Below are 27,500 nucleotides of genomic sequence, written 5' to 3'. Positions count from 1 at the left end.
TTATGCAACAATGTTGCGAACTCATCCACTTGCTCCGGGTCTCGATTCGGACTTTCATGTGAGAACACGACCTTAAATACACTTTTGCATCTGGAACTAGAGTGTGCAGCTTCTACTTCATTCTATAGTATTCTGCTCCGTCGCCAGCACCTTGCCCAAGTTTTCTGCGGTGTGCGTTCTCTTCTTTTTCAATTGCATATGGTTGTAGACCATGAACAACTGGGGGGGTGACTAAGCTCTGGGTCCTCTGTGGCTCAGTTGGCGAACAACTCTTAGTTTGGGGGTTTACAACCATATATACTGAAAAACGGATGCACTCACTGCAATGTTAGTCTCTTTTGGGGAATCGTTTGTTCAAAGGCAAAGCATTAGTAGGCAAGATGGGTAAACGTGCTGCACATCGCATGCTACGTGCTAATGAGTTCAATTTGGCTGACTGCAACGCAATTGATCAGCTGCCTGCGGTCATTCAAACACACTGCAGTTCAATTTGGCTAGCTGCCCCATCAGAACAGATCAGAACGGAAGGCAGGTAAGGATGGTGTCATCAATATGCAAGGCAGTGTGTGTGTGTGTGTGTGTGTGTGTGTGTGTGTGTGCGCGCGCCTGTGTGTGGGGGCGGGGGCATTCTAGTGTGATGCTATTTAGGTGTTATTATCTTACTGCAGGCGTTGTCTAGTACTTGTACTCTGCAATGACACTAAAGTTGAATCTGAATCTAATTATAAATGCTGTTTCGGTTTGATTTGCTTGGGAGTAGTCAAGGCAGGTACAGTAGGGTGGGAGTGCGCTAGCATGCTATATGCTAATCTGTAAGCAGTCTTATTTGGTGAGGCTGAGGCCCATCACACCACACCAGGGAGGCCAGGTCTGCAGCCAGGCAGGTAGGCGGGAGGGAGGAGGGGACATGACATCATCCAGTCATCAGCTTTTATTTTGGCGAGTACCGTCGCAAGCTGCTCCACTGGCAGCAGTTGAAGAGAGGAGAGGGTGAGGAGAGGAGGGGAGAGGAGAGAGGAGAGGAGAGGAGGGGAGGCTAGCAGCCGGTTGCTAATATCTCACCCATTGATCTACAGTATATATACACTCATTACATTATATATGACGTTACATACTCACACTTCATTCGGTACACCTTTTCAGCTCGTTAACGCAAATATCTAATCTGCCAATCACGTGGCAGCAACTCAATGCATTTAGGCATGTAGACATGGTCAAGACGATCTGCTTACGTTCAAACCAAGCAGGTGATGGAAGTGACTGAACGTGCCATGGTTGTTGGTGCCAGACGGGCTGGTTTGTGTTTGTTTTCAGAAAGTGCTGATCGACTGGGATTTTCCCACACAACTGTCTCAAGGGTTTACAGAAAACGGTCCGAAAAAAGAGAAAATATCCAGCGAGCGGCAGTTCTCTGGGCAAAAACGCCTTGCTGAGGGCAGAGGAGGACGGCCAGACTGGTTGGAGCTGATAGAATGGCTACAGTAAACTCAAATGACCACTCGTTACAACCAAGGTATGCAGAAGAGCATTTCTGAAGACGCGGCACGTCGAACCTTGAAGTAGACGGGCTCGTCTGAAGTAGACGGACCACAGCAGCAGAAGACCACACCGGGTGCCACTCCCGTCAGCTAACAACAGGAAACCGAGGCTACAATTTGCACGGGCCCACCGAAACTGGACAATAGAACACAGGAAAAATGTTGCCTGATCTTATGAGTCTCGATTTCTTCCGCTGTGACATTCAGATGGCCAGGATCTGGCATAAACAACACCTCTCATCACCTCAAACAGGTTTCTTGAACATGACAATGAGTCACCTGGGTGGTCATTTATCAAAATGTTGCGTACGCAAAAAAAAGCATGCGTATGCCACTTTAGCGCTCAATTTTGGATTTATTAAAAAACTAACGTGGCGTGGAAATGTGCAACCTCCACACACACTCTGACCCAAGCGTACACACATAAACTGGAGAAATGAGCAACTGTGACTCCGATAGCAGAAGGATGAAACTGGAGAAACGCTTTGAAATTGATACCATTGTGTAAAATAAATCTAAATATTACCTCTCATGCATTATATATGAAGAGTTCCTGGGAGTGCACACAAAGAACACACTGCACATATCTTTACTGTACATATCTTTGCCCTTGTCATATACATATCACACTGCACATATTGATATTCATGCACATATTTACTTTTTTACATTCATATTCATTGCACGCATCCTGACTTTATATTAATTTATTTATACTTTACTGTAATACCGTATACATGTAGGCTACTGTCCCACCATGCACTGTCTTGGCTTTTGAACTAGGCTATGCACTGGTTAAACGCCGAACTGCTTTAGAGTTGGGATTTAGAGTTGATTGTGATTTTAGAAAGGGAAAAAGGAGTAGGACGTGCAATGTGTACCTAATGAAGTGGCCGGCGAGTGTATACATATACCCAGAGAGAGAGAGAGAGAGAGAGAGAGAGAGAGAGAGAGAGAGAGTGTAACCTCACCTACAGTGACCTCACCGATAACTACAGACAGGAGAGGAGGGGAGGCGCGAGGAGAGGAAGAGAGGAGAGGAGTGGAAGAGAGGAGAGGAAGAGAGGAGAGGAAGAGAGGCTATGCTATGTGCAGGAGGGGGGAAGTAATTAGGTGCAGGAGAGGTGTCAGTGAAGGGGGGAGAGAGAGAGAGTGCTGCGTCAATTAGACCAAGGAACAGGGTGTTGATTGGGAGACAGTGGCTGTGGGTGAAATTGTTATTGGCCGAGAGGGGATGGCGAGGTGCGATGAAAACCAAGCGGAGGATGATGATGTCAGCGTGAGAGGTTGGATGATGAGGTCAGCACGAGAGGTTGAGGGAGACTGACTGACCATATGACTCTAATCAAGGTTGTTCGCCGAAATTAGATATCGTGTAGGTAGCTTATAGATTACTGATGTAATAGCGCTGCATACACACACACACACACACACACACACACGCGCACGGACGCACACTCCCCAGCAGTACTATGGCTAGGCTGTAATACTACTCCGCTAAATTCTGCAGAAATGAGGGAAAGATGCGATCGACCGCCATGTTCCCTTGTACTCTTTCGCAGTAGCGTTGCCTTAACAGTCTCTACACACACACACACACACACACACACACACACACACACACACACACAGACGAGAGAGAGCACTAAAGGAGCCATGCAATATCTGGATAAACTAATTTCCTAACCCCCCCTCCTCTCCTTAGGAATGATGGGGCTGGAATCAATATGAATTTGGACAACCGGACCATGTAGGGCTCACGTTACCCTACAGTTACCCCCACCTCCCTTCCACCCCGACATCATCTCCTTGGAGCAGAACTGATTGTTCTCTGATTGAGACCCGTTGAAAAATGGTAAATGGACGGCACTTATATAGCGCCTTTATCCAAAGCGCTTTACAACGGCCTCTCATTCACCCATTCACACAATGCAAGGTGCCGGCCCGCTCACTGGGAGCAATTTGGGGTTCAGTGTCTTGCCCAAGGACACCTCGACATGTGGTAATAAAATATAATATGTGGCCAACCTTGCGATCATTAGACGGCGGCTCTACCTCCTGCGCCACAGCCGCCCAACACTGCTAAACTAAAGAAGCCGCTGAGCTCATGCGTATGGGTCTGTAATGGGCTGTGCAATCATCAGACGCGGAGCTGTGAAATTACACGTTACTGTACGCGAGCATATAATCATGTGATAACGATGCTCATCATCACATGAAAGAGGGAATATCTGGATCTCCGTCTCGTGACACAAAGGAGGGAGGAGGGGAACCGTGAGACGGTGTTTCACGGAGGGCGATGGAGATCTCAGGGAGATAACATCAATCCTCTCCTCCTTTCATCCACCTGTTCTGGTTGCTTTATTCTTCCCAGCGAGGGTTCCTCTTCTTTCCTGGAGATGTCAACAACACTGTCATCTGCTGCCTGTTCGCCACACTCTGGGTGTGTGTGGGTGTGTGTGTGTGTATGTGTGATCTGTGCCTCCGTACACGCATCCTGCAGAAATCCTTTCTCTTCTTATCAGCATGCAGACACACACACAGACATCAAACAATTCACCTCACTAAGAAAATGCATGCATGGAAGCACGCACACACACACACACACACACACACACACACACACACCTCCCTGAATCTCAACGATTTCTAATCCATCTACATGATTGAAGCTAAGAAAACACAGCTTCAGGCATCATAGCAACAAACTAAAAAGGAAAAGGTGTGTGTGTGTGTGTGTGTGTGTCTGTGTGTGTGTGTGTGTGCGTGTGTGTTAACGAGAGCAAGGTTCAGGAACTCAGTGGAAACCCCTGTATTGGCTTCTTTTGTTTAGGGTCCAGCAACTGCTAAGCTTAATCACAATGCAGGCTAGTCAGCAGTCAGCACTACATCCAGCCTGGAAACCAACTGTGTTCTGTCAAAGGAGGAGGGGGGAGGGGGGGGGCTTCTCCTGCCTTCCCAGTTCACCACATCTCACTCTCACACACACACACACACACACACACACACAGACACACACATGGATACACACACACACACACACACACACACACACACACACACACACAGACAGGCGGATACACACACACACACACACAGACAGGCGGATACACACACACACACGCGCACACACACACACACACACACCTAATTGAACAGAGGATTCTCTGTGGAGGAAAACTAGGCTGTCAGGCTAAGACAAAGCAGATCACACTGTTGCTATGCACGCTGTCAGGGCGGAGGTAGAGCGAGAGAGCAGCCGACGCCGCGGAGCGCGGTCTGTCTGATGGAAGAGACAGTGTGTGTGTGTGTGTGTGTGTGTGAAGAGACAGTGTGTGTGTGTGTGTGTGTGTGTGTGTGAAGAGACAGTGTGTGTGTGTGTGTGTGTGTGTGTGTGTGTGTGTGTGTGTGTGTGTGAAGAGACAGTGTGTGCCTGTTCCAGACACAGTGTACATACACACACACACACACATTATATACATATATATATATATATATATATATCTTACAGGTCTGGTAGGACAGATCAGCAGATCTACATGGATGCCTAGCGGGAGCATTTAACCTCCATTTGCTGTCATGATTCAGTCTCTGTGCAGAATCTATGTCATCATCGCACCACACACAGACACACACACACACACACACACACGGCTGCGCCCACCGATAAGTACGGCTCACCGCCTCCTGGATTGATTACAGGGATCGATGGGCGGCAGTATTTGTTGTGACTTCCTGGGCTAATTAACACGAGTCACTCTCTCTCCAGGTGGGGTGAAGGAGGGGGAGGGGGGGGGGGTGAAGGAGGGGGAGGGGGGGAGGGAGAGAGGGAGGGAGGGAAGCTGCAGAGGACTGCAGCCGAGGGCCACGCCTATTCTCCATGGAGACGAAACACACACACACACACACACACACACACACAGAGATAACAGTCATGGGCCAGCCACACACAGACAGACAGAAACAAGGGCATACACACAGACAAACACACAAAAAGGTTCCACACACACACACACACACACACACACACAGAGAGAGAGAGAGACACACACACACACACAACAGTCATGGGCCAGCCACACAGACACAAAAACAAGGGCATATTACACACAGACACACACAAAAAGGTTACACAGGCACACAACACTCTCTCTCACACACACACACACACACACACACACAGTCTGTTCCCTGTCCAGTGCTTGCTGATCAGCCATCTCTGAAGGCCAGACACACACAGGGCCAGGGCCTATTAGGCGGGCCCCACGGGCCTGGACCCGGGTTCCCCCTACAGTACCGAGCAGCAGGCCGGAGGAACACCACCTGGTTCCTCTGACAGAACCGTCTGCTCCAGAACACCCTGTACTGACGCTGCACGGACAGGACAGACAAGAGCAGTCTGATAAGAGAGAGAGAGGGAGAGAGAGAGAGAGAGGAGTAGAGAGAGAGGACAGAGGGAGAGAGAGAGAGAGGAGTAGAGAGAGAGAAGAGAGAGAGAGAGAGAGAGAGAGAGAGAGGAAGAGAGAGAGAGAGAGAGAGAGGAAGAGAGAGAGAGGAAGAGAGAGGAAGAGAGAGAGTGGAGTAGAGAGAGAGAACAGAGGGAGAGAGAGAGAGAGAGAGAGTCAGTGATTGAGAGTCAGAGAAAGGACAGGAGGAGGAGGTAGAGCGAGAGAGAGAAATAAAACATGAAGCACGACAGAGAGAGATAGATAGAGAGAGAGAGAGAGAGAAAGAGAGAGAAAGAGAGAGAGATAGAGAGAGAGAGAGAGATAGAGAGAGAGGCAGACATGGCTCTCCTAGAGAAACAGAGACAGGTCAACAGACCCCTGCTGCGAGGGTTCAACACTGCAGTGGAGACAGCATGCAAGGCCTCGCCTCTCCGCCTCCTCCTCCTTCCTTCTCATCCCCCTCTCCCTCCCCTTGTGTGGAATATCAGTTCAGATCATCCATTATCTAAGGAGGGTGTGGTAGACAAACACAACACTGTCTGCCTTCCACATGACATCACTGCTCTCTGCATTCTCCTGCCCTGTCCACAGAGAGGAGAGAGAGGGGGGGGGGGGGGGTGGAGAGGAGGAGAGAAAGAGAGGAGAGAGAGGGGGGGGGGTGTAGAGGAGGAGAGAAAGAGAGGAGAGAGAGGGGGGGGGGGGGTGGAGGGGAGGAGAGAAAGAGAGGAGAGAGAGGGGGGGGGTGGAGAGGAGGAGAGAAAGAGAGGAGAGAGAGGGGGGAGTGGAGGGGAGGAGAGAAAGATGGGGGGGGTGGAGAGGAGGAGAGAAAGAGAGGAGAGAGAGGGGGGGTGGAGAGGAGGAGAGAAAGAGAGGAGAGAGAGGGGGGGTGGAGAGGAGGAGAGAAAGAGAGGAGAGAGAGGGGGGGTGGAGAGGAGGAGAGAAAGAGAGGAGAGAGAGGGGCGGGAATGGAGAGAAAGAGAGGAGAGAGAGGGGGGGGTGGAGAGGAGGAAAGAAAGAGAGGAGAGAGAGAGGGGGGGGTGGAGAGGAGGAGAAAGAGAGAGGAGAGGGGGGGGAATGGAGAGGAGGAGAGAAAGAGATGAGGGGGGAATGGAGAGGAGGAGAGAAAGAGAGGAGAGGAGAGAGAGGGGGGGGTGGAGAGGAGGAGAGAAAGAGAGGTCGGGGATGGACAGGAGGAGGGGGATGAGAGAGAGGGGGGGGGGAGGTGGACAGGAGGAGAAGGAAAGGAGAGAGAGCGGTGGGGGATGGACATAAGCAGAGGAAGAAGAGAGAGAGAGAGAGAGAGAGAGAGAGGGGGGGTGGACAGGAGGAGGGGGAGGAGAGAGAGAGAGGGGGGGGATGGACAGGAGGAGGGGGAGGAGAGAGGGGGGGTGGACAGGAGGAGGGGGAGGAGACAGGAGGAGTAAAGGGAGAAAAGTTCACAGCTTGTTCCATTTCCCACCACAGCCAGTTAGCATGAGGGTCTAACTGAGCCCTGAGACACAGGAATGATGGAGGGAGGGAGGGATGGAAGAGGGCGGGTCTTTCCTGTCCTCCTTTTCTACTCTCGCCTCTTCCTGCCCTGCTGGGTGGCCTCGTGTCCTTACAGACCTTCACTGTCACACCGTCTAGTGTGTGTGTGCGTGTGTGCGTGTGCGTGTGTGTGGCAGGCCCATTTGACTATGCAACAGAGAATGTAGGTATGTGCGCTAGTGTGGCTGTTTGTGTGCATGCTTGCTTGGGTGTGTGTGTGTGCGTGTTTGTGTGTGTGTTTCCTAAGGCCCTGACACCTGCTCACCATTACTCCACCGCTGCACTACCCCAACACTGGTGGTGTGGGCCAGACTACACGCTGGTCCTCCACACCCAAGACCTCCCTGGCAGAGGTGGTGTGGGCCAGACTACACGCTGGTCCTCCACACCCAAGACCTCCCTGGCAGAGGTGGTGTGGGCCAGACTACACGCTGGTCCTCCACACCACCTGAGACCCCCCTGGCAGCGGTGGTGTGGGCCAGACTACACGCTGGTCCTCCACACCTGAGACCTCCCTGGCAGCGGGGGTGTGGGCCAGACTACACGCTGGTCCTCCACACCACCTGAGACCGCCCTGGCAGCGGTGGTGTGGGCCAGACTACACGCTGGTCCTCCACACCTGAGACCTCCCTGGCAGCGGGGGTGTGGGCCAGACTACACGCTGGTCCTCCACACCACCTGAGACCGCCCTGGCAGCGGTGGTGTGGGCCAGACTACACGCTGGTCCTCCACACCTGCAGGTGGCTCTCTGCGCCGCAGGATCAGCCAACCATCCAAAAAAATGTTGGGGGGCCTGAAGCCGACGCCTTGATACAAAGTGACTTACAACAAATACATTTGTCTAAAGCAAGTGAATCATCAATCCGTCCGTCATCATAAGAAAAATAAATCTATGCTAGGACCAGCGGCCGTTGGCAGTTACAACGCTAGAAGAAGGAAGAATGACTTTTTTCATTATTATTATTATTGATTTTACAGTAGAGAAAACTGTACAGGCGGGTAGTGGGGATGAGGAGGTCTTTAGGAGGGACAGTTAAGATGTGGCCTGAAGAGATGAAGAGATGGGTCTTAAATCTACGGCAGAAAGGTAGTGACTCTGTGGTAGTGATTGCAGCTTGTTCCATCAGCGGGGCATCAGGTTAGGAATAATAACCCTTAAAAAGACCCTCACTTAGTTCATGTGGATACATGATGTCACCCTATCATTTTTGAAACTACCGCACCTGCAACCAACTACTGGAAGAGACAAAGGACAAAGTAAGGCGCAACAGTTTTCCCAGGACTCCCTAAAATGCCAACACTAAATAAACAAACCTCAATCAATTCGCAAATTAAAGAATATATCAAGGACGGCCCATCGTTTACTTCTAAGTCAATAAGTGCCTAGCGTCATTAGTGCCTAGCGTCATTAGTGCCTAGCGTCAATTAGTGCTAGCGCCTACCGTCAATTAGGTGCCTAGCGTCAATTAGGGCCTGGCAGATTAGCTACAGTCCTCACAGTGGGGAGCGGGCTGAGAGCAATTAGTCAACACTCTGCTGAAAGCAGCCCTCAAACAAGAAGCTAATTGGTTGGCTAATTGATAACGTAATCATGGTAGGACTGTTGACATCGAATAGCCGGAGATGGAGTGACTCGGCACATGCTCTACAATCGACTCGCTGGGCTGGGGGGGTGGAGGGGGGAGTTACTACAGTGTACTGTACAGTCTAGGTCAGCAAAGCAACCGGAGCTCAGAGCCTAAGAGGGATGGGCCAGCTAGGCTGACGGATGGGAGTCGCCATGCATTCAGGGCAGAGAGTCTAACAGCCCCCCACCCACCCCCACATCAACCCCCCACCCACATCAGCCCCCCCCCCGCGCCTCCCCGGGTCTGAGATGGATCCTTCCAACCTCCCATTCATCACCAGCAGACAGGCTGGACCAGGCTGGGGATGGGGGGGGGGGGATGACGGGGCAAAACGTGACAAATAGGACGGAGGCTGTTGTATGACCTCATGCTTTTTTCCGTCGAGGACACGAGGAGGGTGAAGCATAAACCTTGATGATCGCGTCACCGCTGTTTAACGACCCGTCTCTTGACCTTTCATGCCTTTTCAGTCAGCCGGGGGGGGGGAAGGGGGGGGGGATGACACCTACTGTAGCTCACGGCCGCTATTACCGCTATTCCGTCGGCCGACACGAGACCGTAGGTTAACAGACTGAATTGACTGCTCCCTTTTCCCAAGGACAGACACGCACAGTTCCTCTGACACAAAAAGCAACAAAGACCTTTTAGTACCTCAGACAATGTCAAAAAGAAGAACGGAGAGGGTAAAAGAACTAATGGGTCTGCGGGGGGGGGGGCCCTTATCACTTATCAAGGACAAAGCGCTCTCATTAGCATAGCAGCCATCTGCCCCCCATCTCGTCTGTGTGTGTGTCCCTCCCTGGCGCTCATATCTCCAGACCTTCCTTTCTCTTGACCTCCCTGTAATCCCTCCCCTCCGGCCTTATCTCCTTATCTCCCCCTTTTCTCCTTCCTTACCTCCTTTCTCTTTCTCTCCCTCTGCGGTAGTCAGCAGCAACAGCAGCCGTCCCTGGCCCTCGACACGCCCTGTCATTAGCACATCAACCTCCACCTCCACCCCCACTGCCGTCCCGTCGGCCCCCTAGGGAGGAGGCCCTGGCCTGGGCCACGCTACTCCGTCACCTCGGCCTCTCGGCCCTGACAGCTCTGGTCCACAGCAAAGCCTTGAATAAGGGATATGGGGGGGTGGGGTGGGGGGCTTATGGTGCCATCACCACGCCCTGAGCTTTATTACTTGTACGTGCGTGCACACACACACGCAGACAGACAGACAGAAACACACACACACACTTGCGCAGTAACATACAGTAACACATATGTACACACACACACACACACACACACTGCAGTAGTGGTGGCCTTGGACAGGGAGAGGTAGTGCACTGCAGCAACAGGACACTGTTTAGTCATGCTGTCCAGTGTGTGTGTGTGTGTGTGTGTGTGTGTGTGTGTGTGGCTTGGACTGTATGCAGCCCCCAGGGTTCCATTGCAGAGGTAGTGTCAAAGTCAGTGGGCCCCTCGCCTCATCATGCTCCTGGTCTGAACAGACCACATACACACACTCTCTTTCAGGGGTACCAGTAATCTCCCACTGCAATGAATGGTGAAGGGACACCTCAGGACAGGCTGTCCACCTCAGCATCATCCCGTTCACACCCTGCAGCTCTGACCCAGGCCAGGCGGTCACTGCAAGGCTGCAACATTGGATTCTTGGTGGAGTTTATATCAGCAGAATTAACAGTGTAAACTTTAGAAGGTACCTTCTCTTCCAAATCTTCTGCTCTGCTTGATGTAGGCTAGACATCAGTTCAGACATGAATAATAAACATTATCAATAATAAATAAAATAAATATTTAAAGAGCCTTTAAAAAATTTAAAATAAATTTGAAAAACCACACAGACATCGAAAACACATCAAGAGAAATAAACAAGTAAAATTAAAGCTTGGACTTTGGGTGAGGGAGGGGGTGGGGTTGAGGTGAGGGAGGGGGCGTGGCTGAGGTGAGGGAGGGGGCGGGGCTGAGTTGAGAGGGAGGGGGCGTGGCTGAGGTGAGGGAGGGGGCGTGGCTGAGGTGAGGGAGGGGGGCGTGGCTGAGGTGAGGGAGGGGGGCGTGGCTGAGGTGAGGGAGGGGGGCGTGGCTGAGGTGAGGGAGGGGGGCGTGGCTGAGGTGAGGGAGGGGGGCGTGGCTGAGGTGAGGGAGGGGGGCGTGGCTGAGGTGAGGGAGGGGGGCGTGGCTGAGGTGAGGGAGGGGGGCGTGGCTGAGGTGAGGGAGGGGGGCGTGGCTGAGGTGAAGGAGGGGGGCGTGGCTGAGGGAGGAAGCCAGACGGAAAAGACGGACGAGGAAAAAGCACCATCCTCTACCACAATCAGTTTCAGTTTCAAGTTGTTACGTCACATCACACACGTGGAAGAGAGTCAAATTCGTAGGCTTCGGTTCCTGACATCCAAGACCTCCGAGCAGCCGTCTCCCTCCTTGCCCCCCTGACTACCACCCCCCCCCCCCCCCCATCATCATCATTATCGGCCCTCATGAAAGACAACAGTGGTTCAGGAACGCATTGGCCGCTGGTCTTGCCTTACCCAGATCCAGGCTCAAAGTCTCGCCGGTGAAATACGCCGAAATATGGCAAAAATACTCGCTCGCATTGTGATTACTGAGGGAGTGCTAAGGGCTTCTGAGGGAACACAGGGGCGCGAGGTGTCTGACTGAAACCTGCTCTGAGCTGGAGATCTAAGGCCTGGGCTTTAGGCCTCCATTCCCTATGGAGATAATTACGTTTTCATAGAATAAAATGCGGCATAAGATATTACAACGGCTTGGCTACCGGTGGGACTCTCTTGTAATGGAAAGATCTTTGTTCGTACGGTGTCATGAATATAGTGCCAGTCCATGAATATCTTCAGAGCGAGTTCATAGAATAGGATAGGAATAGGATAAAACAAATAAAAAATAAAAAATTTGGTCTGGTCTGGTGGATTCGAGGTAATGGAGTTCTGTGCATTGATCTAGACTAGAGTATCTAGTGGAAGAGTGAAAATAGACGTCGACTTCTAAGGGAACGGGGGAACACTCTAGGGAGACTACCGAGGCCATCTTGGAAGTACGCAGTTTTTGCAAACCGCAGGAAGTAACCTAGTCGTGAATTATTGATGAGAATCTTTTTAGTTGCTCAGGATATGCAACTAAAAAAGCATCACTGAGCACTGAGTGAGCAGCAGGTGGACTCTCTCTCACACACACACACACACACACACGCACACACACGCACACACGTGACAGGAAGGCGGTTAACACCACCCCCCACCCCCCCAAAACACACACACACAGAAGGTATAGTTCCCAAGGCCAGGCCTAGAACATGAATGACCTTTGCCCCAGAGCGTCATCACCCTTGTGCTGTCACGTAAACATTCCCAACTCATTGTTACACCCATGGGTCCACCGCCGCACATAACTTGTAGTGCCTTTGTTCTGACCCCAAACACTGACTCCCATGGCTAGAACTTTACACATTTAACCCGCAGAGGACAATGCAGGCCCTCCCCTCCCCTCCCCTGGACTGCACTGTTCAAAGTAAGCATCTTCTAGGCCTGCCCCAGCATCCCAACTCCAGTTTGTCTGTGTGACCCTTTTCCATAAGGCTCTGGAGAGCTCCCCCTTGCCTTTCACTGTAGCAGAATCCCATTATAATGTCAATATAGCAATCGCTCTCTCTATTTGGTTTGCAATGATGGCTGTGGCTCTGTCACAGAGCTCGATAGTGCTTTGTGTGTGTGCAGGCTTTGGTAAAAATAGGCTACACAGCTTTGAGGGTACACTTGACTTCACATCAGAGTGCCTGTATATTATTGTGACAATGGAACACCTATTACAATGACTAAAAGTATAGTGCTGTGGTTGTACAGTAGGGTTAGGGTTAAGGGGTGTGAGTAAGGCCGACGGTTATGTAATGAGTAATAACTCTGCTCGAGCACTAGAACGTAAGGTGTTCACATTAGAACTACAGTTCTTACACTATGCTTGGAGCAATCTTTTTTATATATATATATAATGTGCAATAGAATCCAGGCCTGGCCTGCACCTTAAGAGTCAGTCGTGGGCTTATTTTCCTTCCCACACGTGCATCAGAGGAACGCATGTTGATTAAACTACCTAAACAAGAGTGTGTATTGCAATGAACTGAGAAACGTGATTCTGTCACAGCTACAGCCTAGGTTGCAGATTTTATAATGCATTTGTGGGAAGACTATACTATATTTAACCACAGTTAAATAAATAAGTAATAATAATAATAATAATACCACAGTTAAATAAATAAATAATAATAATAATAATAGCACAACCCTCCTAAAAGCTAGAAGGCCTGCCATCTCGTTGTAAACAGGAGGATGGCCTTGGTTATAGCTTAGCTGGCATGATGTTATCACATGTGATGTGTCCCAGCCTGCAGGTAGAATGACCGAGCTGTCAGGGTGCTCCAGCTAGCAGAGGCTCCAGCACGCGCACTCATTTTTTGACACATTTCTGCTTTGAAGAGTCTTGAAAGGGCTTTCTCTCTTTCTCACACAACTTTCCAGTGAATGCACTGATTCATTTTCCAAATTCGAGATGAGCACTAAAAGAGCAGCGACGAGCGTCTAATTAGCCAGCTAGATAGAGAGCTATAGCTAAGTTAGCTAATTAAAGCTGGCTAAAGGGACTAACGGAATAAAGAATGGGTGGTTCCAGGCCATAAACAGAGAAGCGGTCCCGAAATCTCATTAGCTAACGTCGTTTAGCTGAGCCGTGTCACACCCAGTTGTTGAACTGCCTATCTGATTGACATGTGGGCTACCTCTATTATCTCTGCTAGCGGCAGAAATCTGGGATATTCAATCCATCTGCTAATTGAAGCATTTAAAAGGCGAACATCGGGGATGATGTCAATACCTGGCAGCGTAAAACACGAGGACATGTCACGTCATGGCAACAATGTTACCTTTGTTTCCCGAATGTCTTGCTTTCCTCCTTCTGGGTACCACTGCACCACCACGAACCCCCTTCCGAGAGGCCGGGACCGGGCGTCCGCGGCACCGCTCTCGGTGTCCGAGCTACAGGGGATGCACCCTCCTCCTCCTCCACCACCTCCTCTTCCTCTTCCTCCACCTCCACCTCCTCCACCCCCGCCGCCATCACCGTCGAGGTCCGAATCGGAGTCGAACTCCTCCTCGCCGTGGATCATTCGGACTAGGCCGACCCGGACCGAGCCACGGTACCGACCCGACACCAGGTCGTGGGAGAACAGGAGCCGCTGGGAACCCCCCGCGGAGGGAGAGAGCGCCACGGAGGAAGGAGGCTCCGACCCCGGGCTCACAGCCGGAGAGAGGGCCGGGCTCCGGGACGGGGATGCTGCTGCGTCCATCGATGCCACGGGTTCCGCCATCGCTGCTGTGCTGTTGTCAGGGAATGATGCGAGAGAGCGCGAGCAGGGGATGGTGGTGTAGAAGAAAAAAATAAGAGAAACCCGGGTGCGTTCGTAAATACGCTCGGGAAATCTGATCAGCACTCGCGGAATGCCTCTTGTCCAATCAAATGACTCGGTCCCCTTTATGACGTGGAACTTAGTGTGCGCTCCGGCGTTCTCGGGGCGTGTTTAAGAACGCACCCCCTGTTACCAGGGAAGTGCACGTGTCTACGTCGATACGGTGCGTAGCAGAGGGCGAGCTGCGTAGGCTACGGCACTTAGCCGACGGATGAGCCACTTATCGCCGCTTGGTGTCAGTGTAGTGTACTCAGATAGTTGGCTGAGTTGAAAAGGAAGGATTGTGTGCAGTCTACCGGCCACTGCCGTTTGTAAAACAACATTGTGAATGAGATAACTTACAGCATGTTCCCTACATAGGCTGACACTGTAATTTCCAGTAAGGATTATGACGTATGGCTGACATAATAATAATAAGAAGAAGAAGAATACATTTCTTTTATAAGGCGCCTTTCATGGCACTCAAGGTCGCCGTACAACAACACATTTAAAAACAGTTACAAAATTCAAAATACAAAATACATAGAAATATACAGTATAAAACATAGCTAGTAGCAGAGCAGCACGGGAACAGTAAATCAACAGGGATACGCCTGCTGGAGACATGACACGAGAGGGGGCATACGAGTACATTCGAGGTGCACACCCTCTGCCAGGGCTATTCAACCATATTTTTAAGGGGGACAGATTTTGTTAAATGTTATTTGTAGGGGGGCCAGACTTTTTTTCACATGCGTGCGTTATTATTTCCAATAACTGTATACTGTAAAACATATCAATTAATTAGGCCTAATACAATAAAACCCTTTAATGTAAGTGTTTATTATTAGGCCTATATAACTATAAGTGCATATAGTTGTCTTTATTTTCAATAACACTTTTCTCATTTACAGGTGCAACTCAAAAAATGTGAATATCGTGCAAAAGTTCATTTATTTCAGTAATTCAACTTAAAGGGTTAAACTTAGATATTATATAGACTCATTACATGCAAAGCGAGATATTTCAAGCCTTTATTTGTTATAAATTTGATGATTATGGCTTACAGCTTATGAAAACCCCAAATTAAATATCTCAGAAAATTAGAATAATACATGAAATCAATAAGAAAAGGATTTTAAATACAGAAATGTCAGCCCTCTGAAAAGTATAATCATGCATATGTACTCAGTTCTGCTGGAAAATGAATTCAGCATCTATCTCCATAAAGCGTGTCTGCTGAAGGAAGCATGAAGTGCTCTAAAATGTCCTGGTAGACGGCTGCGTTGACTGTGGACTTAATAAAGCGCAGTGGACCAACACCAGCATGACATGGCTCCCCAAATCAACACAGACTGTGGAAACTTCACACTGGACTTCAAGTGTCTTGGGTTGTGTGCCTCTCCGTTCTTCCTCCAGACTCTGGGACCTTGGTTTCCAAATGAGGCAGAATTTGCTCTCATCAGAGAAGAGAACTTTGGACCACTGAGCAACAGACCAGTTCTTTTTTTCTTTAGCCCAGGTCAGACGCTTCTGACGTTGTTTGTTGTTCAGGAGCGGTTTACAAGAGGAATGCTACATTTGAAGCCCATGTCCAGGATCCGTCTGTGTGTGGTGGCTCTTGATGCACTAACTCTAGCCTCAGTCCACTCCTTGTGAAGCTCCCCCACACATTTGAATGGCCTTTTCCTGACAATCCTCTCCAGGCTGCGGTCATCCCTGTTATTTGTGCACCTTTTTCTTCCACACTTTTTCCTTCCACTTAATTTTCTTTGATACAGCACTTTGCGAACATCCAACTTCTTTCGCAATTACCTTTTGAGGCTTTCCCTCCTTGTGGAGGGTGTCAATGATGGTTTTCTGCACAACTGTCAGGTCAGCAGCCTTCCCCATGATTGTGAATTCTACTGAACCAGACTGAGAGACCATTTAAAGGCTCAGGAACTCTTTGCAGGTGTTTTGGATTAATTGGCTGATTAGAGTATGACACTTGAGCCTACAATATTGAACCTTTTCAATTTATTTGGGGTTGTCATAAGCTGTAAGCCATAATCATCCAAATTATAACAAATAAAGGCTTGAAATATCTCACTTTGCATGTAATGAGTCTATATAATATTTAAGTTTAACCCTTTAAGTTGAATTACTGAAATTAATGAACTTTTGCACGATATTCAATTTTTTTGAGTTGCACCTGTACATATGAACACAGCACACATGTTTCAATGGGATAAATGGCTCTTCTTTGATTGGGCAAGAGCAGAAAAGTGTGATTCACATGAACTCAGGGTAATTCGCAGGCAATAATCAAGGTGTTCATTTGTCATGTGTCGGTTGTTTGTTTTAATAGCGTTAATGTGAGAGAAGCTGGAATCACCGGTGTACGTTGATCCAAACAACCCAAACCCAAAAAATGCCAATCTTTTTGTGTGTGTTTGGGAATTGATCTCCATTGACATGCTCAGTCCAACACGTCTGACAGGCCACAGCCTGCCTCAGGTCAGCTGATGTTTGGATGTCAATAAGCTCCAGTTGAAGTTGCTGTATGGCAGGCGCAACATCTATTAGACTGGCGGCAAAATTAAAGTGGTATTGGTGATATTGATTGACAATACTCAATAGGCGGGACAACAGAGAAAACATTAGATTAGATGCAGTGTAGCTCAAGTAGCCGACTATCTCCTATAAAACCAACCTTCCTCCTTGCGCACCTCCCATGATAATCAAACATGCAGTCTCTTTCTGATGCATGTACTTTGATATTAACTGTGATATCTTACATGTCTGTAACACAAAACTCTGGCATTAGGCCTATATGTCTTAATAATTCCTTATAAGGCGTATGCATGCCTTATGATAAGGCATAAGGTTAAACCTAAACGAATGATCAACAAACTCTTACCGCTCTCCCTAATCCTCTTACCATTTTGAGAAGAAAAATATCATGGGATAAACCTTTAGGCTAACAATCAGTAGACAATGCTTTTCCAATGGAAAGGTTAGTCACATGCCGAATGGTAAGCTAACTTAATGAACAACAAACCGATGGGTTTATAATACAATCTCCAGTTTAAGCGCTATATTAATAGGCTACTTAATTAAATAAAGACCAAGCATGCTTGTATTGAATAGGCCACTGGCTACATTATCCCCAAATGGTTGAAATTGTACTAAGTGTGTATGTGGCCTATAATTTTGCTGAATCTGAATTAGACTTGCCTGTCGGATAGGCTTATTAAATGAATGACTGAAGTAGGAAAACAACCACTCCAAAAATCCGGCCCTGCTTTCAGTGTGCATAGCACGAAGGTAATTCCACACGTGTCTAATATCCCCTTACAAATCCGGGAAATATGTGTATTGTTGCCGGTATTCTCAGAGAATGGAGGATTTGGTCTTCCAGCTTGTTTCAGGCTTATGACGAGTAGCTCTAAGCAGGGTGCGAAATAAGGGGGAGCTCGGGGAGCTATAGCTCCCCTAGTGGTGACATGAGCTCCCCTGGAAACATGGTTTGTGAAATTTTGGGGGAGCTCTAAAATATTCCAAATTGCGATGGATTTATTCCAAGTTGTGACGGATTTTACCTGGTGTAATATGATTTGTAGAGGCATACAATCTATTTTGATGTTGGTATTAGGTATATGATATATTATAGCCTACATATAGGCCTTTATTGGCTACAACTATGCCTGACAGTAACAGAGCGGGGTGCACTGACGCTGAACCCCTCATAGTGATAAGTAGGTGGACAACGCGTGGTGCTGAAATAGCCGACATGCGGTGTGTGGTTTGAAAAAAGTAACGCCAGCTCAGTAAATAATTCAAACTTAATGTTTACTTATAGGCTATGTGACTGCACCACACGTGAACAGTAACAAAGCAAATGCAGTTTAATTGTATGAAAAACATTGACAAATAAATCGGCGCAAAAAAAAATAAAACTGAATCCGCTTAGCCTATATGCTCTTGAAATGACAGAGCAAACACGCTACATTACTAGGGATAATAATTACAATGAGCCATTCATTAAAAATAGAAAAAATAATATTAGGCTATTAAATCTCACTTAATGAGAAAACTGGCATCTCCCATCGGTCACTATTTGTTGGCTATCTGGTGATATGGACGTCTTTGAGTGTCTAGAAAAGCGCTATAAGTCTAATGTATTATTATTATGGACGTCACTTTAACGTCCGGCAGTTATTATGGACGTCCGGCAGTTCTCAAGGTTTTTATGCACCAATCAATTCCTCTCGTGCGTCTTTATCACATTCATTGACGAAAAGGACGACTCGCATGGTGGAAAGGAACATTCATTGTGAGCACGGAAAATGTGAGTCTCACAACGGCTTTGCATTGATGAAACCAGGTAGGATGAACGCATAGTTCGCTGTCCATTCCTCTTTAAATGCCCTGTTTTCACCGTCAACTTTCCTCTTTAGACCTTTGGAGAGTGACATTATGTTTCTCTTGCTAGCTAGCAGGTTAAATGTTTAGCTAACTTCACCCGGCACGCAAACAACCAATCCAATAATAATGTGACCATGTAAGTCTGGGAGGAGGGGGAATAATTATCAGAATGAAACTATGTTAAATAATTATTAGAATAAGTTAGGCTGCGCTACATCGTCAGTCCACACATTTATTATTCAAAACTATGGAAAAGGGTGAAACTACGTTTCAACGTTGTTGAGAATCACAACACAAACTCGCTAGTCAAGCCAAAATACAGCAGCGAAATGGATTGGACTGCTACCTAATTAACTATAACACTACTTTACATTGTTACCTAGTTAACTAGAACACTACTTTACATTGTTAGCAGGCTCACAAAACAAGCCGTGTTAGTTGACTAGCGATGTGTCATTGATTTTTGACAACGCGGAAATGTGTTCACATTTTTCGAAAGAAAAGTCAAAGCATTAGAACGTAGAACGGAAAATCGCACGCGCGCTTTGCGCACGGAAAGCCACCGGCCCCGATTTGGCCTGATTTTTTTTTTCCGTCAGGAGATTTTTTTTGTTTGTTGCTTTAATCCCTGGGCTCCCCCGCACACCGTGATTTAATTCGCACACTGGCTCTAAGCACCTGCAGTATAAATACGCACGGCGCGCCACCCCTAACATCATTGTTTTTACGCACAGCCCGTTTGCACTTGGATCAGTTGAGTGGAGTTTATACGCCCTCAGAAAGTCAGGGAAGAGACGTCCGTTCAATATCAAAGAGGAGAAGACTTCAGAAAAACAACAGAAATGTCGGAGTCTATGTCAGTAGTTGGCGCACTGCCTTTCTTCAAACCTCGCCATATGCGGTCTCCCGTCTCACCGGGTCGCCACGGCCGTCGCCACACGCTCCCGGCCAGCGAGTTCCGTTCGCTCAGCCCGGAGGACGCAATCAGCGTGTTCGAGATCGAGAGAGAGGGTAAGCAAATCAATTGTGTAGGCCTATAGGCCTACGTATTCTTTCCTTACAGTTTTAGCCTACTTTTAAACGTTTGTCTTAACAACTTTCTTTAGAAAAGGGGGGGGGGGTGTGTAACACCGTGTCAAGAAACAAACCTATATTTGTAACTCAACCCAATCTACAATGAAAAAACATTTTCCATTGTTTTTTCTCTCCATTAAATCAACCTATTCAGTTATTTGCGATGGTTTAGAGTTACCAAGTGTGTACTTGGCACTTGGCAGTAAGCAGGAGGCTAACCTTGTATTTTCATCAATTCCCAGCCTTTATCTCAGTCTCTGGGGAGTGTCCACTCCACCTGGATGAGGTGCGACACTTCCTCACCCTGTGTCCTGAGCTGTCCCTGGGCTGGTTTGAGGAGGGACGGCTGGTGGCGTTCATCATCGGATCACTCTGGGACCAGGAGAAGCTTTCCATGGTAAGCCCTGGACATAATAGGGTGCACCGGAAAACACATATGTGCATATTACTGTCTTGCTTGAATCACTTATAGTTCCCAATTCACCGGATGTGAAGCTTTTGAGTAGTATTTTATCAGTGGAGAAGTGAAGCCCTCACACACACACACACACCCACACACACCCACACCCACACACACACACACACACACACACACACACACACACACACACACACACACACACACACACACACACACACACACACACACACACACACAGAGAGAGAGAGAGAGAGAGAGAGAGAGAGAGACACTTGTGGAATGTAGAGCTGACTGATTTCAATCTCAGTAACAATGGTGAAGTACTTGATGTTGGTTAACCTCACCAAGTGCACTTAAAACATATTCACCCCTCCCCTCCCTTTCCTCCCTCTCTTCCTAGGACGCCCTGACTCTCCACAAGCCACACGGCTCCACCGTCCACGTCCACGTGCTGGCGGTCCACCGGACCTTCCGTCAGCAGGGCAAGGGCCCCATCCTGATGTGGCGTTACCTGCAGTACCTGCGCTGCCTGCCCTACGTCCGCCGCGCCGTGCTCATGTGCGAGGACTTCCTGGTCCCCTTCTACCAGAAGTCCGGGTTCAAAGTTCAGGGCCCCAGTGAGATCACCGTGGGACCTTTGACCTTTGTCGAGATGACGCATCCGGTGATGGGTCATGCATTTATGCGCCGCAATAGTGGGTGTTGATTGAGTGTCTGTGGTGAAAGAACGTAGATCCTCCTTTCATCGGAGCCAGGTGTTAGGCTGTCCTCTGCCAAGGCTGGAAGGGGGATGTGAGCAGTGTCTGGTTCATGTGGGCTACAGTGCTGTGTGTGGCTAGGTGTTTATCTGTTTTGCACTGTGTTGATGGCAGGGTGTGTGTCCAGTCCTGCCTGGTGTGTCTGGGCATGTTACAGATGACCCTAAAGAGACCAGAGCTGTCTCTGTCTCTAACCCCTACAACTCCCAACATTGACCCCTGGTCTTTGGGAATGTATGGAATTCGCTAGATGCTTGATTCGTTTTAACAACCCTCTTAGTTACATGGCCAAATATAATTCATTAGTTACCTAGGAAACGGGACAGGTTTGGAAAAGAGCAGCTGTAGTACATTGAAAATAAACGATAAAACGAACAAAAAAGAAACTATACTTAGAACTAAGTAATGTATTGGTTTTCTAATTATTTATTTGTGACTTATTTGTTATTTGTTTTCCATTTTAATTTTATATGAATGCTGGACATTTGTGACTGCTCCTGGTGTTTCTGGACACCTCTCGGAAATGAGAAAGACGTCAAATTCGTCTTTAAAGTTTTTTTTTTTTCTTCAAATTTTCGTTTTTTTAGCTAACATTCAACTCGAAGATGTGAAGTACCCACTCGTTATTTTTCCGAACAGTTTTACGTTCATTAAATAAGTGTAATCTATAACACAATGACTTCGTTTCTTGTTGTTTGATGGGAATTCATTATCTTTGATGGGGATTTTCTGTGCTTAGTGATTTCCGGTGTAGCAACTTTCAAATACTCATGTCGTCTTCAATTTGTTTCCGATTTCAATGTATGATGCATCATTTGAAAGCTTACAATCTGTAGTTTAAGCACATGTAAAAAACTTAAAAATGATTTCGCCTACAGGTAGCCCTTTTCATTGGGCTGTGTCACATTTGTTTTACTTCTGAAAAGTCTGATGAGATTTTAGTAGACAGCATCTTGACTGATGACTTGAGAACCTAGACATGCAGATAAACTGAGGGAGGGGTATAGATTAACATCCTCTATTTGTACAGAATGTTCTTAAATGCTTACATGCTTGTTTAAATGACGATCAACACCTCCTGGGCGATCACCTCTCTCTAAAATTCACTCGTGTTTTTCTCTTTTTCTTTCTGTACAAAATGCCTTTGAAAGCTCCGGGCAGCTGAAATAGCTTGGCAGTGAGCACTTTAGTGTACACTACTACAGTATCTAGGCTGCTAGAATGTTTAATATAGTATTGTCTTTAATTAAGATAATAATTGTTTCAATATTATATATTACATTATTTTAAATTCTATGTATTTATATCAGGGAGGGGTATATGCAAACCAAGCTGTGTCTATTGTCCAACCACCAAAGTACGTAGCCCAGGCCACGGCAGGCTACAGGATGCCGTTAATAAATTCAGCGCGTGAGGTTGTCACGTTCACCTGAATTAGCGGGTATTAGAACCACCTGTCTGCCCATTAGAGGAAACACGTGCAGTCCGAAGCATTACTGCAACTGCAGAAGTCACGTGGTTTGGAAGGTTCTCAGCGAGGTGGAAACCTCTGGTTGCATGGTAGTCGAAGTGAATATTTTATGGTAATGAGGAAATCCAAGTTTAAATGTCAAGCTTCGGATTGTTAATGATTACATCGGCACAGTATTTGATTATTATAGACTTAAAAGGCATTTCGATCACTGATACAGAACACAGCAACGTTTGCCAATATCCCTCCTCTACATGCTTTCTATTCCTTTGATAAAGTGATCGCCTTCTTCTCCCCTGCTAGAAAACCACCACATGTTGCCTCCATACAGTCTTGAATCAAGACATGATTCATTTTATAATGTTTTGTTGAAAGTAAAATAAATAATGTATTTTTAAAAAATGTCTGCTTCTGAATGTTTTTCCCTCTCGAACACAAGGATACACGGTGGAGTCCTATAGGAGTTCTATTGAAAAACTAGAGCCATAGGTCGTTACAGCCAGGGTAGACTTCCTTTAGAATTCACAACCAGTCGTAAATGTGACACTCACAAAGATTGAAGTTGTGAGGTAAATCTCTGTTGAATCTACGACACTAATAATAGTGTCACACTATACACAGCACGTTCCTTGGCAATGCTGTCTGGAGAGGATTTCACGAGGAGAGGGCAGACTGGTCAGGCTGCAGGATATTTACATGTGCTATCTAGCAAAAGGCATGAAGCCAGGATGAAATGTATCTCTCTCTCTCTCTCACACACACACACACACACACACACACACACACACACACACACACACACACACACACACACACACACACACACACACACACACCTCAGGAGGAGGAAGACATATAGATTTACATTTTAGTTTAGTTTTGTACATGTGAGGAAAAGCATATACAGCTGCAACATATCACAATATCTCAGAATGAGAGCAAATTCCAAACTATCCCTTTTTTATTCCAATAAATAACAAATTATTTTGGTCCGATCGCAAATGATAGCAATAGAAGTACCTTTTGCCACGTGCACTCATGCTTGCAGGCATAGGGTTGTTGACTAACTCAGAGACTCAGATTTCAAGGCTTTACACACATTTGAAAAGGCACTGTGAATTCCTATAAAGGACATGATCTTAGAAAAGGGAGGGACGGGTTCCATGACAAACAAGGTTCTCAACCATTCTGAATCGCACCATCACAACACATGAACATCAGAGCTCTAAGTGATAGTCCAACAACTCCAAACCCCCCGAAAATGTTGAACATAAAATCAACCACCATGTTGACATACTCGGTCATAAACACCACCAGCTGACCGCCGGTGAGTAAAGTGAATAAGCAAAGCCTCCCAGAGTATAAATCGTCCCGCTCAAATAATCCATTCCACCGCAGTAATCCACTTCTCAGGAATCGTTTCTCGGCAGCTAATAAAGCCGGACGGACAACTGCCACAACACAGAGCTGTGATCCAACAACACAGAGCTGTGATCCAACAACACAGAGCTGTAATCCAACAACACAGGGGGGTTACTTTTGACAGGGATAGTATAAAACACCTCTAATGTAAATAGCAAAGGTGACACGTGGCACCCCATAAATCAAAATATGTTCAAAAAAGGCACAGTACATTGATGATTCTCATTTGCTATTTTCCAAACACACAAAAAAACTAAACATTGAAACATGAAACCATTTGGCTCTGATATCATTGAAATTCTATGACACATTAAAAATGCAACCATGATACATAAAAGAGTGCAGATATGGCATCGATACATCTAGTGAAAACATACTGTATGGACTGTCCAGCATCAGCAGTGTGCTTCGTAAGACCATATACTGTCTATTGGACAATCAGATCAGAGAGCCCCTTGAAAGCACTTTCTAATTAGGTTTCCATAAAACGAAACAACATCTCAGGTCAAACTGTGGCCAACACAATTCAGTGTGTGTAGTGATCAAACTAAAACTGGTCTTTGGGGGCAGTGACACACCGCTGAAATTGAATAGTTTATTTTATTTCTTTTAGCACCTATGATAGGGTTGAGGGGAAACAACAGGTAGGGCGGACAGGTTACCTTTTGTTACCACCAAAACTGAAACATTTGTATAGGCAGAGAAGAGAATAAGCAATATAAAAATATATAATAATTTCATAACAGTGGTAGTTGTGAAAGGCAACTGGTGGTATTTGATGACACTCTTGCCTCTGTTGTTTGTACCAAACACGTCTCCTTTACCTTTAGCACCCTCCCTGTTCCTACTTCACATCTGGTCTTTGAACTAACATTTTAAACCTTCAAACAAATAAGTGACATGCAAAATAAAAAATATATAAGAGCCACCTAACAGATCTTTGCTGACAAATCATATGTATGGCTTTTACATTTTCAATGACATTTTGAAATACTCACTTGAGCAGAAAATTGATAGTATTTGAATAGGACCATAATGAAATGTTATGTAGTGTTATTGTAGATACATCCTGTAATGTACAAAATCAGTACAAAAGGTAGTATACCCCAGCCAAAGAGTTCATGAACCGCATGACATAATATACAGCATGGCTCCAATCTTTCTTATCCACTTCAGCACAAGTAGTTTGAGTGTTGTTCACTGCACCATCATGGCCTGTTCAAGTCTTGAAGCCTGTACGAACTGCTGAGTGAACTTGGGTATTTACTACACTTAGAACCTTACAGTCATGTACAAATACCAGGTACGCTCTACCTTACAATTCCACACCCTTTAGAGTTCCGTTTCCTCAAAGTTCAGTTTCCTCAAAGTTCCGTTTCCACAGCGCTTCCCGTCTTGGCCTCTGGTGAGGGCCTGTTAGCGAGTTAGCGTATAATTAGTGATTTAGCGAGCTAACAGCTAGATCAGGGCTGGCTAGCACTAGTGCACCACGTGGTCGATGTCGTACTTCTCACAGAATTTGCTGGTGAAGGGCAGGCAGGTGAGATGCTCCAGCCAGTACCAGTTGATGGGGTAGATGTAGAACCAGACCATCAGAGACGACAGCAGCCCCAAGTACACCACCATGGCGAGAATGATCAGGCCGCGTTTCCGGTACTTGTCGAACGTGCCGAAGGTGACGTATGGGAGGAAGGCAAAGGAGAGCAACAGTCCGGACAGGAAGCCAAAGATGTGGGCGATGTTGTCGATCCAGGGCAGCAGGCCGCAGAAGAAGAGGAAGAGGACGATGCCCAGGAGTTTAAGGAAGGCCTTCCACGGCTTCTCCAGCATCTGCCAGCCCTGGAACAGCTCCACGAACAGGCAGGCCAGCAGCCCAAATTGGGAGCCCGCTGGTCCGACCTGGAGGGGGGGGGGGGGTCAGAGAGAGAGAGAGAGAGGGGGGGGGGGTCATAAATGCATCCACTTTTGACTAAACAAGGTGGAATTATGTGTTTGTGATATGACGCTTGTGTGTGTGTCTGCGTGTGTCTGTCTGCTTGAGCAAGCATAGGCCTACTCTAAATGAACAGGTGACAAGGCCAACACGTACATTTATGGCTGAGTCACGGGTGCACTTCAGCATGAGATGGGGTTTAAAAGCACACACATCCTGCTTTGTGGTGATTCAGAGATGACACCTTGCTGCGCACTAATGGAAAAGTCCCCAACTCTGCACGATCTTCTTCTCTCATCACATTATTATCACAGGCAATCAACTGTCAGTCCCTCGTCATTACCACCCCATAGGGGACTCGTTGACTCCGCTTAAGAGATAATCCTCTCAAACTGAGAGGTAAGTGGCTTGAGGGGCTTTTGTTCTGTGCCACGCGTGTGTTTTCACGTCTATTCCCGGCTACACCGGAAGCGTGACCGCCAGACCGTCAGACGCACACGTATGTAGCGCCACGCGACTGTCACCCAGGCTATATGTGGCACTGATTCTTGTCAACGTATTTAGGAGATGACGTGAAGCACTGTGCTGTGGTAATCCTACCATCAGAATAAATGTGAATAAATGTGCCATGGTGAGACCACAACAGACAGTGTAGTAATCATAGCATCCTATACAAGAAGATGTTTATTTGCCACTCTGGTTATACAAGTACAATCGTGGGAGATACTTTCGCTGGGGGTTGGGGGGCACAAATATTAGAATTTTAACAATAGACCGTTGATAACTGTTGTAGCAATGGCCTTTGTTGAAGCCACACAAAAGCATTAGCTAAGCATTAGCATTAGGGTAATCTGTGGACAGAGGAAGTGGGGGTTAGGGAGGTACACTGGCACAAATCAAGGTGCTGCAGGCACTGGTGGACTCAGGGGGGGGGGCAGGGGGAGCGACCGCCCCTCCTGGTCCCTCCCCGGTTGAAAAACGTCTCTCTTAAGTGCCCTTTTGAGTGTCGAAAATGAGAGGACGTGCCCTATTGGTGCCCCTCCAATGGTCTAAACTTGACCATGTGCCCCCACCGTTGAAAAACGTCGCACTAAAGTGCCCTTTTGAGTGGCAAAATGAGAGGACGTGCCCTATTGGCTGCCCTTCCAATGGTCTAAACTTGACCATGTGCACTGATGGGGTCCCATGTTGTGCAGTAGGTGCCCTTTTTTTCTTTTCGCCCCCCCTGCCCCTCAAACAGCCTGAGTCCGCCACTGGCTGCAGGTAATGCACCCAGTGATTTCTCATTGGGTGATTCCCAGGGTTCTGACAAGGCTGCCTTTAGCATTTGACACTATGGGCCGGTTTCACAGACAGGCTAATCCTTCAACCTAATCCAAGACTAAAAAGCATCTTCAATGGAGATTTTACATCGAGAGTGTGAT

At 47.4% G+C, this 27,500-nt stretch overlaps 3 protein-coding genes across 3 annotated transcripts in view; 1 reads left to right on the top strand and 2 right to left on the bottom strand.

Moving 5' to 3' along the window:
- ube2o (ubiquitin-conjugating enzyme E2O) overlaps window positions 1-14,512 on the bottom strand; it is a gene marked incomplete at its 3' end in the record, with an annotated part of 30,963 nt that extends 16,451 nt beyond the window's left edge. The window contains exon 1 of the mRNA XM_080522821.1: window positions 14,066-14,512. Within this exon, the coding sequence (XP_080378947.1) occupies window positions 14,066-14,509 (444 nt within the window). The 5' untranslated portion in view covers window positions 14,510-14,512. The remainder of the gene's footprint in view (window positions 1-14,065) is intronic.
- A 5,339-nt stretch (window positions 14,513-19,851) lies between these two features.
- On the top strand, window positions 19,852-21,198 carry aanat1 (arylalkylamine N-acetyltransferase 1; the record flags this gene model as incomplete). The annotated part of the gene is made up of 3 exons (XM_080524134.1): window positions 19,852-20,008; window positions 20,314-20,468; window positions 20,893-21,198. The coding sequence occupies 3 exons, from the start codon at window positions 19,852-19,854 to the stop codon at window positions 21,196-21,198; spliced, it is 618 nt and encodes a 205-aa protein (XP_080380260.1).
- A 3,526-nt stretch (window positions 21,199-24,724) lies between these two features.
- The window catches only part of LOC308149621 (inactive rhomboid protein 2-like), a 42,215-nt gene continuing 39,439 nt past the window's right edge, over window positions 24,725-27,500 (bottom strand). Inside the window, 1 exon segment of the mRNA XM_080522493.1 lies at window positions 24,725-26,042. Coding sequence (XP_080378619.1) covers window positions 25,623-26,042 — 420 coding nt within the window. The 3' untranslated portion in view covers window positions 24,725-25,622.

The sequence above is a fragment of the Nansenia antarctica genome (assembly GCF_963989245.1).
Source record: "Nansenia antarctica genome assembly, chromosome: 2".
NCBI lineage: Eukaryota > Metazoa > Chordata > Actinopteri > Argentiniformes > Microstomatidae > Nansenia > Nansenia antarctica.
Note: the sequence above shows the minus strand (reverse complement) of the source record. Positions and strands in the feature narration are given on the sequence as shown.